A 17,847-nucleotide genomic window follows, 5' to 3' on the forward strand; every position below is an offset into this window, starting at 1 on the left:
GCATCTAGCGTCCCTGCATTGATAAACCCCATGATCGTACACCCCTCCCAACCCTTCCAATCTCCTCTCAAGGACTCTAATCTATCCCCCGTGGCCTCCGACATCCCATCCCCTCTGAGGCCAACACAACACCCGGGCCGAGACTGCCGACCGACCAATATGAGGCATATGACCCACCCTCCACGAGGTCTCCAATCTCTGATCATCCCTCTGGCCTTCGATCCTCGACCCCCGGCACCTGATTCCCCCCTTCCATCTACGATTCTCCCCTCCAGAATTCCGAGCTCCCCCTCCCCGGCCCCGATTACCCTGTGACCTCCCCCTTTTGTCCAACACCTCCTCCAGCCTCTGGCCCACCCCCATGATCCGTCCCTTCCTTCTCTCCTGTGCCATAGGCCTACCGACCCGACTGCCAGCCTGCCTCTCCATCTGGTTGGCTGTGGGCGCGATACAGAGATTGAAAATGCAAATCAGGCCCTGCCAGTAAATTCAGTAGGGCCTGTGGGAAAGCCTTTCTCCTGGGTTTCATGACCGCTTTCCAGGACAACCCTCCTCTCCCCCACTCGAAACCTGCCTCCAAATTAAAATTCCGGCATTATTTTCCAAGGAGCTGTGGCCTCCTTATGCTTCGTACCAAAATGTACCACCTCACACTTACCTGTATTTCTGTATGAATGTCACATGGTGGGTGCTATATATGTGGACTTGTATTTACTCTGTACAGCCACCAGAGGGCTCATCCCCTGGAGTCACAAAGGATCCCATAATCCCTTGGAAGCTCAGGTATTTAAGGAGGCTTCACAGGTTGGAGAGACATTCTGGAGGCATGCAATAAAAGACTACGGTCACACTTTACTTTGAGCTCACAGTGTTCAGTCTGACTCTTTCTCCACACACAACAACTGGCGATGAGATACAGATAGCGAACCCAAAGATGCGGAGAACAGTGGGCATCCTGGAGAAATTTTTGGAGGGAGATGATTGGGAAACGTTTGTGGAACGCCGCGACCAATACTTCGTGACCAACGAGCTAGATGAGGAAGAGAGTGCTGCCAAACGAAGGGCGATCCTCCTCACCGTCTGTGGGGCACCAAAGTATGGCCTCATGAAGAATCTGCTCACTCCATCGAAACCCACGGAGAAATCATACGACGATCTATACACACTGGTCCGAGAGCATTTGAACCCGAAGGAAAGCGTTCTGATGGCGAGGTACCGGTTCTACACCGACAAAAGGTCTCAAGGCCAGGAAGTGGTGATTTATTTCGCCGAGCTAAGACGCCTTGCAGGACATTGCGAATTTGAAGGACATTTGGAGCACATGCTCAAAGACTTTTGTGTACTTGGCATTGGGCACGAAATCATACTTCACGAACTTTTGACTGTACAGACCCCAACCTTGAGTAAGGTCATTGCGTTAGCCCAGGCGTTCATTGCCACGAATGACAATACTAAGCAAATCTCTCAGCACACAAGTGCTGCAACAAGTACTGTGAAAAAAGTGATGTTGTTTTTGAATTGTAACGTACAGAGCAGCTCACACACACCTGCAGCTGCATGTCCGCAGATGTCTCAGAGTCCACCATCAAGGGTGATGAATGCAAGGCCATTAACACCTTGTTGGCGCTGCGGGGATGATCATCGTTTCCATTCATACTGATTCAGAGAGTACATTTGCAAGGGCTGTGGAGCAATGGGACATCTCCAACATGCTGCAAAGCCTGTTAAACCTGTAAACCACCATGTTGCAGAGGAGGACAGATCCACGGAGGATCACGATGAACCAGAGCCTCAGATGGAGGAGGCAAAGGTACATGGGGTGTACACATTCACCACGAATTGTCCCCCGATAATGCTGAAGGTTGAACTAAATGGACTCTCGGTGTCAATGGAGCTGGACACGGGCGCGAGCCAGTCCATCATGGGCAAAATGACTTTCGAAAGGTTGTGGTGCAACACGGCTTCAAGGCCAGTCTTTACTCCAGTTTGCACAAAACTAAGAATTTATACAAAAGAACTGATTCCTGTAATCGGCAGTGCTACCATAAAGGTCTCCTACGATGGAGCGGTGCATAAGCTACCACTCTGGGTGTTACCGGGCGATGGTCACACGCTGCTTCGCAGGAGCTGGCTGCGAAAGATAGGCTGGAACTGGGACGACGTCTGAGTGCTATCGCCCGCTAACAACACTTCGTGTGCCCAGGTCTTAAACAAATTTCCTTCGCTGTTCAAACCAGGCATCGGGAAATTCCAAGGAGCAAAAGTGCAGATCCACCTAATTCCGGGGGTGCGACCCATCCATCAAGATGAGAGCAGTATTGTACATGATGAGAGAAAGGGTAGAGATCCAGCGTGACCGGCTGCAACGAGAGGGCATCATTTCACCGATCGAGTTCAGCGAGCGGGCCAGTCCTATTGTACAAGTCCTCAAGAGAGACGGCACTAGCAGAATCTATGGTGATTACAAAGTAACTATCAATCGTTTCTCCCTGCAGGACCAATACCCACTACCAAAGGCTGACGACCTCTTTGCAATGCTGGCGGGGGGAAAGACGTTCACGAAGCTGGATCTGACTTCAGCCTAGCCTACATGACGCAGGAACTGGAGGAATCATTGAAGGCCCTCACTTGCATCAACACACAAAAATGCCTTTTTGTGTATAACAGATGCCCGTTTGGAATCCGATCAGCGGCGTCGATATTCCAGAGAAACATGGAAAGCTTACTGAAGTCGGTCCCACACACCGTGGTCTTCCAGGACGACACCTTGGTCACAGGTCGGAACACAGTCGAGCATCTGCAGAACCTGGAGGAGGTTCTTAGTCGACTCAACCCCATGGGTCTCAGGTTAAAACGCTCGAAATGCATTTTCCTGGCGCCTGAACTGGAGCTCTTGGGAAGGAGCATTGCGGTGGATGGCATCACGTCTACCAATGCGAAGACAGAGGCAATCGAGAACCAATTATCAAGGATGTCAATGGAATCAAATATTAAGGACGTCATAGCAGCGCATTTGGAAAGAGGTGACATGATAGGTCCAAGTCAGCATGGATTTGTGAAAGGGAAATCATGCTTGACAAATCTTCTGGAATTTTTTGAGGATGTTTCCAGTAGAGTGGACAAGGGAGAACCAGTTGATGTGGTGTATTTGGACTTTCAGAAGGCTTTCGACAAGGTCCCACACAAGACATTAATGTGCAAAGTTGAAGTACATGGGATTGGGGGTAGTGTGCCGACGTGGATTGAGAATTGGTTGGCAGACAGGAAGCAAAGAGTAGGAGTAAATGGGTACTTTTCACAATGGCAGGCAGTGACTAGTGGGGTACCGCAAGGTTCTGTGCTGGGGCCTCAGCTGTTTAGATTGTACATTAATGATTTAGACGAGGGGATTAAATGTAGGATCTCCAAATTTGTGGATGACACTAAGTTGGGTGGCAGTGTGAGCTGCGAGGAAGATGCTTTGAGGCTGCAGAGTGACTTGGATAGGTTAGGTGAGTGGGCAAATGCATGGCAGATGAAGTATAATGTGGATAAATGTGAGGTTATCCACTTTGGTGGTAAAAACAGAAAGACAGACTATTATCTGAATGGTGACAGATTAGGAAAAGGGGAGGTGCAATGAGACCTGGGTGTCATGGTACATCAGTCATTGAAGGTTGACATGCATGTACAGCAGGCAGTTAAGAAAGCAAATGGCATGTTGGCCTTCATAGCAAGGGGATTTGAGTACAGGGGCAGGGAGGTGTTACTACAGTTGTACAGGGCCTTGGTGAGGCCACACCTAGAGTATTGTGTACAGTTTTGGTCTCCTAACTTGAGGAAGGACATTCTTGCTATTGAGGGAGTGCAGCGAAGGTTCACCAGACTGATTCCCGGGATGGCAGGACTGACATATCAAGAAAGACTGGATCAACTGGGCTTGTATTCACTGGAGTTCAGAAGAATGAGAGGGGATCTCATAGAAACATTTAAAATTCTGACGGGTTTAGACAGGTTAGATGCAGGAAGAATGTTCCCAATGTTGAGGAAGTCCAGAACCAGGGGTCACAGTCTAAGGAAAGGGGTAAGCCATTTAGGACCGAGATGAGGAGAAACTTCTTCACACAGAGTGGTGAACCTGTGGAATTCTCTACCACAGAAAGTTGTTGAGGCCAATTCACTCAATATATTCAAAAAGGAGTTAGATGTAGTCCTTACCATTAGGGGAATCAAGGGGTATGGTGAGAAAGCAGGAATGGGGGACTGAAGTTACATGTTCAGCCATGAACTCATGGCCGAATGGCCTACTCCTGCACCTATTTTCTATGTTTCTATGCACCGAGGCCACAGAACGTGACGGAGCTGCGGTCGTTTCTGGTACTCTTGAACTACTTTGGTAACTTCTTACCGTGTCTCAGCACACTGCTAGAACCACTACATGTCTTACTATGAAAAGGGTGTGAATGGGTTTGGGGCAAAAGCCAAGAAAATGCCTTTGCAAAAGCAAGAAAATTGTTTTGCTCAACCAAATTGCTTGTGTTGTATGATCCATGTAAGCGTTTGGTACTAGCATGTGATGCGTCGTCATATGGCGTCAGGTGTATATTGCAACCAGCCAACGATTTCGGGAAACTGCAACCGGTTGCTTATGCATCCAGGAGTCTGTCCAAGGCCGAGAGAGCCTACCGCATGATTGAGAAAGAAGCGTTCGCGTGTGTCTATGGGATAAAGAAAATGCATCAATACCTGTTTGGGCTAAAATTCGAATTGGAAACTGGCCATAAGCCAATTAAATCCTTGTTTTCCGAGAGCAAAGGGATCAACCCCAACTCATCGGCCCGCATCCAGAGATGGCCGCTCATGTTGTCCACATACAACTACGTCATCCGCCACAGGCCAGGCACAGAAAACTACGCCGATGCTCTCAGTAGGCTGCCATTGCCCACCATGGGGGTGGAAATGGCGCAGCCTGCAGATCCAGCCATGGTTATGGAAACATTTGAAAGTGAGCAATCACCCGTCACTGCCCGGCAGATCAAAACCTGGACAAGCCAGGATCCCTTATTCTCTCTAGTCAAAAGCTGTGTGCTTCATGGGAGCTGGTCCAGTGTCCCAGTGGAAACGCAGGAAGAGATAAAGCCATTCCAGCGGGGCAAAGATGAAATGTCGATACAGGCAGACTGCCTTCTGTGGGGCAATTGAATAGTGGTCCTCAAGAAGGGCAGAGATACCTTCATCAATGACCTCAACAGTACCCACCCAGGCATCGTAATGATGAAAGCGATAGCCAGATCCCACGTGTGGTGGCCCGGTATCGATGCGGACTTCGAGTCCTGCGTTCACAGATGTAATTCATGCTCGCAGTTAAGCAATGTACCCAGGGATGCGCCGCTAAGTTTATGGTCTTGACCCTCCAAACCGTGGTCTCGGGTACACGTCGACTATGCAGGCCCGTTCTTGGGTAAAATGGTTGTAGACGCATACTCCAAGTGGATTGAATGTGAGATAATGTCAGCCAGCACGTCCGCTGCCACTACTGAAAGCCTGCGGGCCATGTTTGCCAATCACAGCTTACCCAATGTCCTGGTGAGCGACAACGGTTCATGTTTTACCAGTGCTGAGTTCAAAGAATTCATGACCCGTAACGGGATCAAACATGTCACATCTGCCCCATTTAAACCAGCGTCCAATGGTCAGGCAGAGAGAGCAGTGCAAACCATCAAGCAAGGCTTGAAGAGGGTAACTGAAGCCTCACTGCAGACTCACCTATCCCGAGTCCTGCTTAACTACCGCACGAGACCCCACTCACTCACTGCGATCCCACCTGCCGAACTGCTCATGAAAAGAGCACTTAAGACAAGGCTCTCGTTAGTTCACCCTGGTCAACATGAACAGGTAGAGAGCAGGCGGCTTCAACAAAGTGCATACCATGATAGCGTAAATGTGTCACGCGAGATTGAAATCAATGATCCTGTATTTGTTTTAAATTATGGACAAGGTCCCAAGTGGATTCCCGACACTTTCATGGCCAAAGAGGGGACCAGGGTGTTTTGGGTCAAACTTTCAAATGGACTCATTCACCGAAACACTGGGACCAAATCAAACTCAGATTCACGGACTATCCTGAGCAACCCACCTTGGACCTTACCTTTTTTGATCCCACAACATACACACCAGTGGCATCCGGCACCACGGTTGACCACAAAGCAGAACCCATCATCCACAGCAGCCCTGCAGGGCCCAACACACCAGGCAGCCCAGCAAGGCCAGCTGCACAACAGCTCAGCGAGGGCCCAACAAATGATTCAACAACACCAGCTTTCACACCGTGATGATCAACCAGGGCAAGAAGGGCCCCAGATCGACTCACATTGTAAATAGTTACACACTTGACTTTGCTGGGGGGAGCGTTGTTATATATGTGGACTTGTATTTACTCTGTATAGCCATCAGAGAGCTCATCCCTGGAGTCCCAAGTGATCCCATAATCCCTTGGGAGCACAGGTATTTAAGGAGGCCTCACAAGTTGGAGAGGCACTCTGGAGACCTGCAATAAAAGACTACGGTCTCACTTTACTTTGAGCTCACAGTGTTCAGTGTGATTCTTTCTCCATACACAACAGTGGGAACATCAAATGGTGCCAGAACAATATTACTGATCCCTGAAGCTCAAAACTTATGAGTGTAATGTCAACGCGATCACAAGTTTATGAGAAACATTCATGAGATTTAAAGTCAACAAACAAACTGCCAGGGACTGTGATGTTGACACTGGGTAAGATGTTGCTGCCAGTGGATGTTAATGGGCTTGTGCCAGAGGTCAGCCTTCACAGTCAATGGTAAATTACTCAGCTCATCTTCACATTTCAACAACACTTTCTGATGAATCAGTTGCGACAATGATGATTGATCCTCAAGAATTTTAAAACTTACTCTCTTTATATCATCAATGGTTTGACTCCATAGATGGGATGGGATGAAAGTGCCCGATGTTGTCATCAGTATATGTTCAAAGTGAAGTGAGTTAGAACTGTGGCTACTCAGTACCAATTGGGCACAGACCAAACAGCATAAAGCTACCTGTAATTGGCCATGACAGTAACTCACAGTTTCAATCATCCTTGACCTTAATTTCACAATACCCTTTCAAAAAAATGGCCAATTCATTCACCTGTTTGTGATTTCTGTTGTTAAAAGAATCCCGCAATATAATACTTAATTCTGTTTTCGGAAGATGTACTCAACAGAGAATGAACTATCAACCGAGATTTGTTTTCAGGAAAAAAATCATTTTATTGAACAGATCAGTGAAAACGGAACAGAATTAACACAAAACATATTGGGGTAAAATTGCGGTCGGAGGCTTCCTTCGGACGAACGCCTCCGACCTGAAAATAATCTACAAAAGTATCTGCTGGTCCCGGAGGAATGTAAGATCCCAGTTGGAGGCCTGGATTCACTGCGCAGCGCATGCGGAGATGACTTTGACGTACGTACGTACAATTTGGAGTCACGTGGGCGTGGACCACCAATCACTATGCAGTATTCTCATTGATGATAATGGGAACTCCGTTTGTACGAGTTCCCATTACTATCAATGAGATGAAACCCTTAATCACTGAAACACAGTATAATAAATAAATAAAACACCTCACGTATTTAAAATTAATTGAAATTAAATGTAATTAAATGTTTTAGAAAAAATAAATATTTTGGGGAATTTTTTTTAATGTGTTTTAATCGTGTTAAGAATAAATTTACCTTAATGGACAGGGTTTTTAATGTAAAAATGAGTACTTAAATTACATTTTTATATGTTTTAAAACTCTTACGCTGGTAAAAGTAAGCTATGCGCCTGCTTTTACCAGGCGTAAAAGTTTGAAGGACATTAGCTGGGCATGAGTTGGGAAAATAGTCCAATCTCTGCCGCGCGAATGTCCTTCTCCTGAGGATGCGTAGGATCTGGCTAGAGAAATCTTGACAGATCGGAAAAGCAGTTTTTCGGCGCATGCATATCGAGCCCCGAAAACCGGCTTTTGCGAGGCCTCGCCGGGTCCGTGTGCACTTGGTACGGACCTGGCGAGACCGCAATTTTCGGCACAATGTACGTGTTGGAAGTGGATTACAGCAGATGCAAAACAGGATGAACAATTATCATGGACACCATTGCCCTCAGAGAGTGAATTTGGTAGTTTGTTACCAAGCAACGCACAAGCTATTACTGAGGGCAGTAAGAATGGGCAAAATAGTCTCGAGCAAGGAACTTTAGATAATGAATACAAATCAAAGTGGATATCAGATGTGGAGATGCCTGTGGCTCCAACAGCACCCTTCCTCCTTCTCATTGAAATAATAATGGTGGCAGGAGGCAGAGCAATGACTCTAAAAAGGTAAAATAAGGAGACGAAAAACTTGGCAGTTTATTCCCTTTTATATTCCTTCTGTGCACCATGAAGGAGAAAAAGGCATCTCCAGGCGGGAGAAATTGGCCTCCTTTGTGCCTCCCATTAGCGCCTCCTGTTAACACTCCGTGGGGCGATAACGGGGCTCTAAGCGCTTACGATCGGGCGTGGTAATATCACCGATACGCACGAACTTGCATGGTGGGTGAGTGCTGGCACTAAAACTTACCGCCTCGATCTCTTGATCCCCGGAGATCATGACATCATCACGTGTGTAGGGCTCTGTTATCATCCCGGATGTAAAATTCATTTCCGCTCCCTGCAGCATCGCTGGGCATCAACAACAGCAACTGCTGAGAGCGCAAATAAGAGGCAATGGTAGTCAGGTCGGCCAAAATTGAATAATGTCCCCGGTGTATTGTTTTTTGATTTTTTTCCAGCATGCGATTGACCAATACTTCACTCTCTTCGAGTGCTTGGGACTACTATGCGCGTATCGCAAATGCCGATGACACAGCCTTAGGCTTCAAAGACCGCAGCATTGGCCCTTCCCTTTAAGAGAAGGAATGAGCCTGTAAAACTAACAATGATGCACGGAACATTGTGCATTGGTCTGCCGCTACCGCCCCACTCACTCCCTTTAGCGCTCTAAGGGAAGTGGTAGCGCTTGATTTAATGCTTCACTTCCCTCTTGGAGCGCGAAACCGGAAGTTCCCTTTGGAATCACTTGTGTAGCGCCTGGCGATACTTTTGCGTTTCCTCAAAAGTTATTGCCCCAAATGCTGTGCCACGCAATTTCTAGTCCCAGATTTGTACTGTTCCACAGAGCTTTCAAAGAATGGTCACATTGCACAATGTAAACACACAATCAGATTTTCAATGTTGTATTTTTATAGTTGTTTCCTATTCTTTCTCCATTAGCCCTTCAGTGGCTTCCATCAGATCAGGCCACAGGTCATTTATGCAGTTGGCTTCAGGAAAGTGTAAATTCAAAAGGAATAAGAGAAATGTCAAGACTGTAGACCAGAGTAGTGATCTGTGTAAAGATTGGGAGAGTGGGTCAGAAAGGAACAGAAAGATTAATAAAGGTAAAAGGGCATTCATGACTAAAGTTACATCAGGGAAATATAGAAAAAAGTTAAAGGTACTATAACTGAATGCATGAAGCATTCGCAACAAAATAGATTCATTAATAGGGCAGAGAGCAATAAATGGGTTTGATTTAATAGCCATTACAGAGACGTGGTTGCATAGTGACCAAGGTTGGGAACAAAATTTTCCAGGATATTTGACTTTTAGAAGAGAAAGGCAGAATGGAAAAGGAGGATGGGTAGCCCTGATAATAAAGGAGGGAATAAAGACAGTAGTGAGAAAGGATCTTGGCTTGGAAAAACAAAATGTAGAATCACTTTGGGTGGAGCTAAGAAACAATAGGGGGCAGAAATCACAAGTGGGAGTTGTTTATAGGCCTCCTAACAGTGGTTGTAGTGTCAGGCAGAGTATAAATCGGGAAATTAGAGATGCATGTAACAAGGGTAATACCGTAATAATGGTGGACTTTAACTCTCAAAAAGACTGGGCAATCCAAATTTACAGAAATAGTGTAGAGGAAGATTAATGGAATGCATTCAAGACAGTTTTTTTAGATCAGTACGTTAAGGAACCCATGAGGGAATTGGTTATTTTAGAGTGAGCACGTGCAATGAGACAAGGTTAATTAATAACCTTGCAGTGATCATAATATGATTGAATTTTACATGTAGTTTGAGAGTGGTTCAGTTCTGTATGAAACTAGGGTTCTAAACCTGAACAAAGCAAACTACATAGGTACAAGAGACGAGTTGGCCAAGTGAGGTTAGGAAATGAGATGAAAAGGTTTCTCAGTAGAAAAGCAATGCCAAACATTGAAATAAATCATTCAGAATTTGCTAACAAAAGAAATTAAAGATAGTATTAGATTAAAGGAAGAAACTTAGCATGTATCCAAAAAGAGTAGTAAGGATGAAATTGGGCGGATTTTAGAATTCAGCAAAGGAGGAACAAGAAATTGATAAAGAAAGGGAAAACAGAATATGAGAGTAAACTAGTGAGAGACATAAAAGCAGACTGTAAAAACTTCTACAGGTATGTCAAAAGGAAATGTTGGCAAAAGTAAAAAAGGGTCCCTTTTATGCTGAGACAGGAGAAATGATAATGCTGAATAAGGAAATGGCAGAGAAATTAAACAAATACTTTTTGTCTGTCGTCACAAGAAGACACAAAAACCTCCTGGATATAGTGGAGAACCAAGGATCTTGCAAGAATGAAGAACTGAAATAAATAATTATTATTAAAAAAATACTGGAGAAATTAATGGGACTGAAAGCCAATCGACCCCCTGGACCTGATGGCCTACATCCTCGGGTTTTGAAAGAGGTGGCTATAGAGATACTGGATGCATTGGTTGTCATCTTCCAAAATTTCATAGATTCTATAACGGTTCCTGCAGATTGGAAGGTAGAAAATGTAACCCCACTATTTAAGAAAGGAGGGAGAGAGAAAACGGGGAAATATAGACCAGTTAGCCTAACTTCAGTAGCAGGGAAAATGCAAGTATCTATTATTAAGGACGTGGGAACAGGGCACTTAGAAAATAATAATAGGATTGGACAGAGTCAACACATATATATAAAAGGAAAATCGTGTTTGCAAAATTTGTTCGAGTTTTTTGAAGTTTCAACTAGCAGAATAAATAAAAGGGAACCAGTGGATGTGGTGTATTTGGATTTTCAGTAGGCATTTGATAAGGTGCCACACAAGAGGTTATTAAACTAATCTCAGAATAAGGGGTCAGCCATTTAGGACTGAGATGAGGAGACATTTCTTCACTCAGAGGGTGGTGATTCTTTGGAATTCTCCACTGCAGAGGGCTGTGCAGGCTCAGTCATTGAGTATATTCAAGGCTGACATCGTGGATTTTTGGATATTAAAGGAATCAAAAGATATGCAGATAGGGATGAAGTAGAAGGTGAGCCATTATCTTATTGAATGGTCGAGCAGGCTCGAAGGGCCAAATGGCCAATTCCTGCTCCTACTCCTTATGGTCTTATGTTCCACTTCAAGGGACCTTGCTTCCAATAAGATAAGACTCAAGAATATTAATTATTCACTTCCACCCAAGACGGATTCCATTCTCACAAAACACTTCAGCAAGTTGATGGTGGATTTGAATATCAGGCAACCCAAAGACTCCAACCTGCACCTGGTGAAGTACAGAATCTTGATGCATTCCCACTTGCCCAGCTTCACACCCCAGATTTCAAGCAGCAAAGCCCCAGTGCACCAGCAGCTACCAGTAGAATGAGGAAACTTGTCTAAAGTATCTGACAGGCTGGTTTGAGCGCTATGTCTGTCTGAACTCCCATCTGATCAGTGAAGTGAGAAACAATATTTGAAGGACATCAGGAAATATTCTCTTTATATTTTTAATTTGATCCACAGAATACAAAACAACAATACACACCAAAGCACAGAACATTTACAAACTCTAGAATCTCCCAGTTACAGTAAAATGTACACTCAGGAACGCCAGGTCCCCCTTATATATGGACAAGTAAAGTACAATTGATCACATCTTCTAATCTGAATGAGGTCTTCTTGTGTTCACACCAAGCTCAGCCTTTCAGAAGTTTCATTCATGGTTAGTGTCGGTCTCTTGGATCATCATTGTGTTCCTGGAGTGAACGGAATCAACAGAATTGTCATTTTCAGATGGACTGAGTTCAATCTGAGTTCAATGTTTTATGATGTTGATAATCATGATGAAGAAGGCAATTCTCTGACACAAAGTCCCAGTTTATACTCACATTTGAAGACTTCTTGAATGATAATTCTTCAGACTTGCTCTCGAGCGATAATTCATTAGACTTACTGTCGAGCGATAATTCTTCAGACTTGCTCTCAAGCGATAATTCTTTCGCCTCGCTCTCGAGCGATAATTCTTTAGCCTCGCTCTCGAGCGACAATTCATTTGACTTGCTTTTCACCTGCATCAAAATATTAATGTTTACATCTTTAGCAAAGCGAGAGAATGAAACACGTTGAAAATAATCACAACTTTTAGAATCATCAACAAATTAAAGTTTAAATGATATTCGATTATAAATGAGGAGGTGGCAACTCTTTAAATTTCAGAGTTGAGCTTCAATGGCTCAGTGTGGGAGTGGAGAAATCCTCACCAAAATCTCATGTTCTGCAATGCAGCAATAATCAATACAGCCCTGGTACTGTGGGGCTGTGGGGACAATGGTTAAACTAATGAATGATGAGATCATCCAAGAATTGCTCTCTAGCATGTTCTCTCTGCCACATAAACCAGTAACTATTGTCTATTAGATGGCCAGAATAAAAATGGTGCAAAAACAGAAATTGCTGAAAATACTCAGCAGTCAGACAGCATGTTTGGAGAGAGAAACAGAGTTAACGTTTTCAGGTTGATGACCTTTCGTCAGAATTGGAAAAAGTTAGAGACGTAACAGATTTTAAGCAAGTGCCAGAGGCAGTGAAAAGGAAGAGCGGAGGAAAGAACAAAAGGGAAGGTCAGTGACAGGGTGGAAGGCAGGTGAGATTAAAAGACAAAAGAGATGATGGTGCAAGGCAAAAGGAGATGGTAATGGGACAAGTTGAGAAACAAAAGATAAGTCGAGATGAGATGTAAAAGGAATGGCAGAATCATCAATAGCTGCCATGTGAAAAATATGGGCAGATGTTATGGTCTGAAATTGTTGAACTCGATGTTGAGTCCAGAAGGCTGTAAAGTGCCGAATCAAAAGATGAGGTGCTGTTCCTTGAGGTTACATTGAGCTGCGTTGGAACATTGTAAGAGGTCGAAGATGGAGAGGTCAAAGTGGGAGTGGAGTGGAGAATTAAAGTGACAGGTGACCAGGAGTTTTGAGTCAGACTTACGGACTGAATGGAGGTGTTCCGCAACGTGGTCACCTGATCTGCGTTTGGTCTCCAGAATGTAGAGGGGACTGCATTGTGAGCAGTGAATACATATATCAAATTGCAAGAAGTACAAGTAAATTGCTGTTTCACCTGGAAGGAGTGTTTGGAATCCTGGACAATGGGAAAGGAGGAGGTAAGAGAGCAGGTTTTGCATCTCCTGCTCTTGCATGGGAAGGTGCCGTGGGAAGGAGAGACGGTGTTGGGAGTGATCGAGGATTGGACCACGGTATCGCGGAAGGATCTGTTTCCTTTGGAATGCTAAAAGGTGAGGGGATGAGAGAATTGTTTGGTGAAGGGATAACGTTAGACGTGGAGGAAATGATGGAGAATGATATGTTGAATATGGAGGCTAGTGGGGTGAAAGGTGAGGACAAGGGTAACCCTATCGTGGTTCTGGGAGGGAGGGAAAGCGATGAGAGCAGAAGTGTGGGAAATAGAATGTACACAGTCGAGGGCCATGTCAACCACGGTAGAGGGGAATCTTCGGTTATGGAAACAGGAAGAACTAGTATGGAAGATGGAAGAGCAGATGTGACAGAGAAGAAGAAATATAAATGATGCTGCGTTCATGGAGCCATCAGTTATGTCTGTCCTGATACCATGTTTGTTGTCAGGGGAGAACTTTCTATCTGATTCTAGAACATCCTTAAATTCAGTGAAAAACAAACTCATCTTCTTGGGGTCAATTCAACAATCCTCTGGCACTGGTTGGAGAACACCCTATAGCAATTGAGCATCAGAATCCCCTCCCCCACTCTCTCTGGGTGGACAATTAATTAAATACAATCCTCAGACTCTATCTGACACAGCTGAATCCAGGTTTCAACAGTTTATTGTAACGCTTTCGAGGCCCTGTTTAGATTTTTAACCAATAGGGGAGTTGAGGGTTACGGGGAGCGGGTGGGTAAGTGGAGCTGAGTCCACGGCCAGATCAGCCATGATCTTGTTGAATGGCGGAGCAGGCTCGAGGGGCTAGATGGCCTACTCCTGTTCCTAATTCTTATGTTCTTATGTATTGTAGTTGATAATCATCTGAGTAAAAGTCCCAGTTTATACTTACATTTGAAGACACCTCGAGTGACATTTCTTGAGACTTGCTTTTCACCTGAATTAAAATATTAATATTTGTATGTTTAGCACAGGGGATCAATGACACACTTCAAAACAAAAGGTTTAAGAATTACATTATAAATGAGGAATTGTCAGCTTTGGATATTTCAGTGTTGTGATTCAGTGTCACTGAGTGTTTGAGTTGGAGAAATCCTCACCAAACATCTCATGTTTTGCAGTTAGCAATAATCAATACATCCTGGTACAGTGGGGCTGTGGGGTCAATGGTTAAACCAATGATAGGTGACACACGCCACCAATTGGCATTTATAGTATTGAACCTGCAGTTCCCCTCCTGGAAGGTCCAGTAATTCATCTCTATTATTGGTGAGAATTTAAGAGGCCCTGCTCTCAGGATGCCACCACTTGTTACTGTCCTGTCTCCCAGATATTCAGCTCACTTTATCTTCAGTGGCGAACAAACTCACCCTGTGTATTTGGGGGAAAAACCCCACAGGAATTGAGCACCAGAATCCTCACTCCCAGTGCTTCAAACTAAAATAAATTGCTATCTTACACTCCATTCTTTTCAGTTCAATCCAGGATTTTACACTTTATTATTGATAATTGAGATCGACAAGAAAATCGTCTGACAAATACTCAGTTTATACTCACATTTGACGACTCCTCGAGTGATGTGGCTTTTGAATTGGTTTTGACCAGTCATAACATTTTAATATTTATATGTTTAGCACAGCAGACCAATGAGACATTTTGCAAATACCCTCAAATGTTAGAAAGCCCATTGCCCTGAATTGTATAATTGTGAGATTACCTCAATACTGTCTTCACTTGACTCTGATGAATCACTGCTGCTGTCAACTGTCTTCAAACCTCGACACTCCACATCGATGTCAACAACCTTATCAGCAAAATATTCAACACGGCTTTTGCAAAATCCTTTTTCCTGTCAAAATAAAATGTAAATCTTCTTAATTATTAAATGACATCGTGCTCAGCACAGGCATAGGTAGCTTCTATGATATACCTCAGTACACACGGCCCTTTCTTTGATATAACTCAGTACACATGGTCCTTTCTATGATATAACTCAGTACACACGGCCCTTTCTATGATATACCTCAGTACACACGGCCCTTTGTATGATATAACTCAGTACACATGGCCCTTTCTATGATATAACTCAGTACACACGGCCCTTTCTATGATATAACTCAGTACACACGGCCCTTTCTATGATATAACTCAGTACACACGGCCCTTTCTATGATATAACTCAGTACACACGGCCCTTTCTATGATATAACTCAGTACACACGGCCCTTTCTATGATATAACTCAGTACACACGGCCCTTTCTATGATATAACTCAGTACACACAGCCCTTTCTATGATATACCTCAGTACACACGGCCCTTTCTATGATATAACTCAGTACACATGGCCCTTTCTATGATATAACTCAGTACACACGGCCCTTTCTATGATATAACTCAGTATACACGGCCCTTTCTATGATGTAACTCTGCACACATGGCCCTTTCTGTGATATAACTCAGCACACATGGGAGTTTCAGTGCGACAATATAATTCAGGACTCACAGAGGTTTTTCTGGGGTGGAAGTGACAGCTGGGATCATCAAATTCCAGTCCAGAATTCTTGGAGCAGATGGTTTCTTTCACCGAGAATGTTAAATCCACGTTGAACGACAATTTGCCTGTGCGATAAATCTAATGAAAGGAAACAGGTGATTAGTGTGTTACCGTATCCAGTGTTCTACTCTGGTCAGATAACGCTCAGAACAACACAGCTCTTTATTTTCTACAGATTGTAAGGTTACAATTTTTCCAGAAAGCACAGAACGAGGCCACAAACTAAAAAGTTGATTGAATTGATTTGATACAAGTTTTTGTAATTAACTGGACAAAGTGAGCAACAGGGCGCCAGCCTGGGGGCAGGTGGTGACTCTCCACCAATTAAGGACAATCTTTGTGGTCAAGGACCAGACTGATTTGATGCACAACAACAATGGGGTTGTTACATTTTCATAAACTAACTGAAGAAGCCCTGAACTGATTTGCTCGAGGGGAGAAAAAACAAATCTTGCTGGAGACACCAAGTTTGCAAGAAGACCAGAGTAACAATGGGATCCCACCAGGTGTACATTTTTGGGAATGAAGTATGAAGGATGAGGAGTCATCTTTTGCCAGGTAGGCTCCGTGTGCAAACTGGGAACATTCGGGTCCATCATTGCAGTCAATCAAACAAGATCACCGCAAACAGCGTATTGATTCAAACACATTATCGAAGACCACAGCAGCGGGAGATTATTCATAACATGGATATAAATATGCGAGCTAGAAGCCACTCAGAAGCGAAGAAGAGAAGCGAAGAGTGGTACCGTACCAAAACGAGTTACGGAACGGACACAGAAGGGACAGAACTGAGAAGAACGGCTAGGAGAGGAAACATCCGGTCAATGAACCAAGGATCAAGACCCTACGATCCACGATTACAGCGATAAACTGGACAGATGATTGTATGTCTTCTGTCAATTCTCTCAGGAATCTAGTTCTATAGTTTTAGTTAGTTTTTGCTTAATAAAACTGACACTGGGTTCAGCCTAAATTTTGTGCCACGTCCTTTTTCCTATAATTCCCCAGGTCAAACGAATCAAGGTAGAGTCTAAAAACAAACACCCGACAAGTTGCCTCCACTGGGAAAGTCAGAATCATCACCAACAGGGACTTTAGACAGTGAAACACACTTAGACCAGGACACACTTACATCCTTCACTCTTCTCCTGGTTATACCACAGAGATTGGTGGTCTCGGTGATTTCGTTCAGCTTTCTAACTGACTCTCTCAGAGCATCCTTAGGGCTTGGTACTCCTGCAGAGAGAAAAGGAAAGTTGTACAAAACACTCCAGCATCCTTCAGTGAATTCTTTTGGAACATTGGTAAACTATCGCTGACTGAAGCTCATTGCCAATAAGTCGTTGCTTTATGAGGAGCCGCTCTCTCCAGTACGTACCTGAGCAGTGGAGGATCTGCACTGCAGCAATGGTGAGGAGAAAGGAGTTCATTCTGCCTCTTGTGTGATCAGCTGGCTGGTTTCTAAGAGTAAAGGAGCTGCTTCTCTCTCTTGCTCTGCCTTTCTCTTGCAACGTTCAGTCTTTATATACAGCACCTCCACCACATTCAAACACTGACTCATATTTGCTCAGTGTGGTGATCCTGGGCACGGAAATCTGCTGACAAGTGGGCTCGAATATGGGCAGAGCTTCCTCCAAATAGTATCATCTTGTTTAGATTTGGTGGTGAAAGTGTGATCTGATATTATTCCTCAGAACATGAAATAATAAACTGACAGAGGAGAGGAAATGATCATCTGTAATTTGTACAAAGT

General features: G+C 44.3%; 1 protein-coding gene across 1 annotated transcript in view; it reads right to left on the minus strand.

The window, feature by feature from the left end:
• Positions 1 to 17,587, minus strand: part of LOC139254799 (uncharacterized) — a 32,516-nt gene extending 14,929 nt beyond the window's left edge. The window contains exons 1-6 of the mRNA XM_070873827.1: positions 17,473 to 17,587; positions 17,227 to 17,330; positions 16,041 to 16,169; positions 15,253 to 15,384; positions 14,428 to 14,472; positions 12,227 to 12,406 (exon numbers count right to left, since the gene is read on the minus strand). Of these exons, the coding sequence (XP_070729928.1) occupies positions 12,227 to 12,406; positions 14,428 to 14,472; positions 15,253 to 15,384; positions 16,041 to 16,169; positions 17,227 to 17,330; positions 17,473 to 17,524 (642 nt within the window). The 5' untranslated portion in view covers positions 17,525 to 17,587. The remainder of the gene's footprint in view (positions 1 to 12,226; positions 12,407 to 14,427; positions 14,473 to 15,252; positions 15,385 to 16,040; positions 16,170 to 17,226; positions 17,331 to 17,472) is intronic.
• Between the last annotated feature and the right edge of the window lie 260 nt (positions 17,588 to 17,847).

The sequence above is a fragment of the Pristiophorus japonicus genome, chromosome 3 (genome assembly GCF_044704955.1).
Source record: "Pristiophorus japonicus isolate sPriJap1 chromosome 3, sPriJap1.hap1, whole genome shotgun sequence".
Lineage (NCBI taxonomy): Eukaryota > Metazoa > Chordata > Chondrichthyes > Pristiophoridae > Pristiophorus > Pristiophorus japonicus.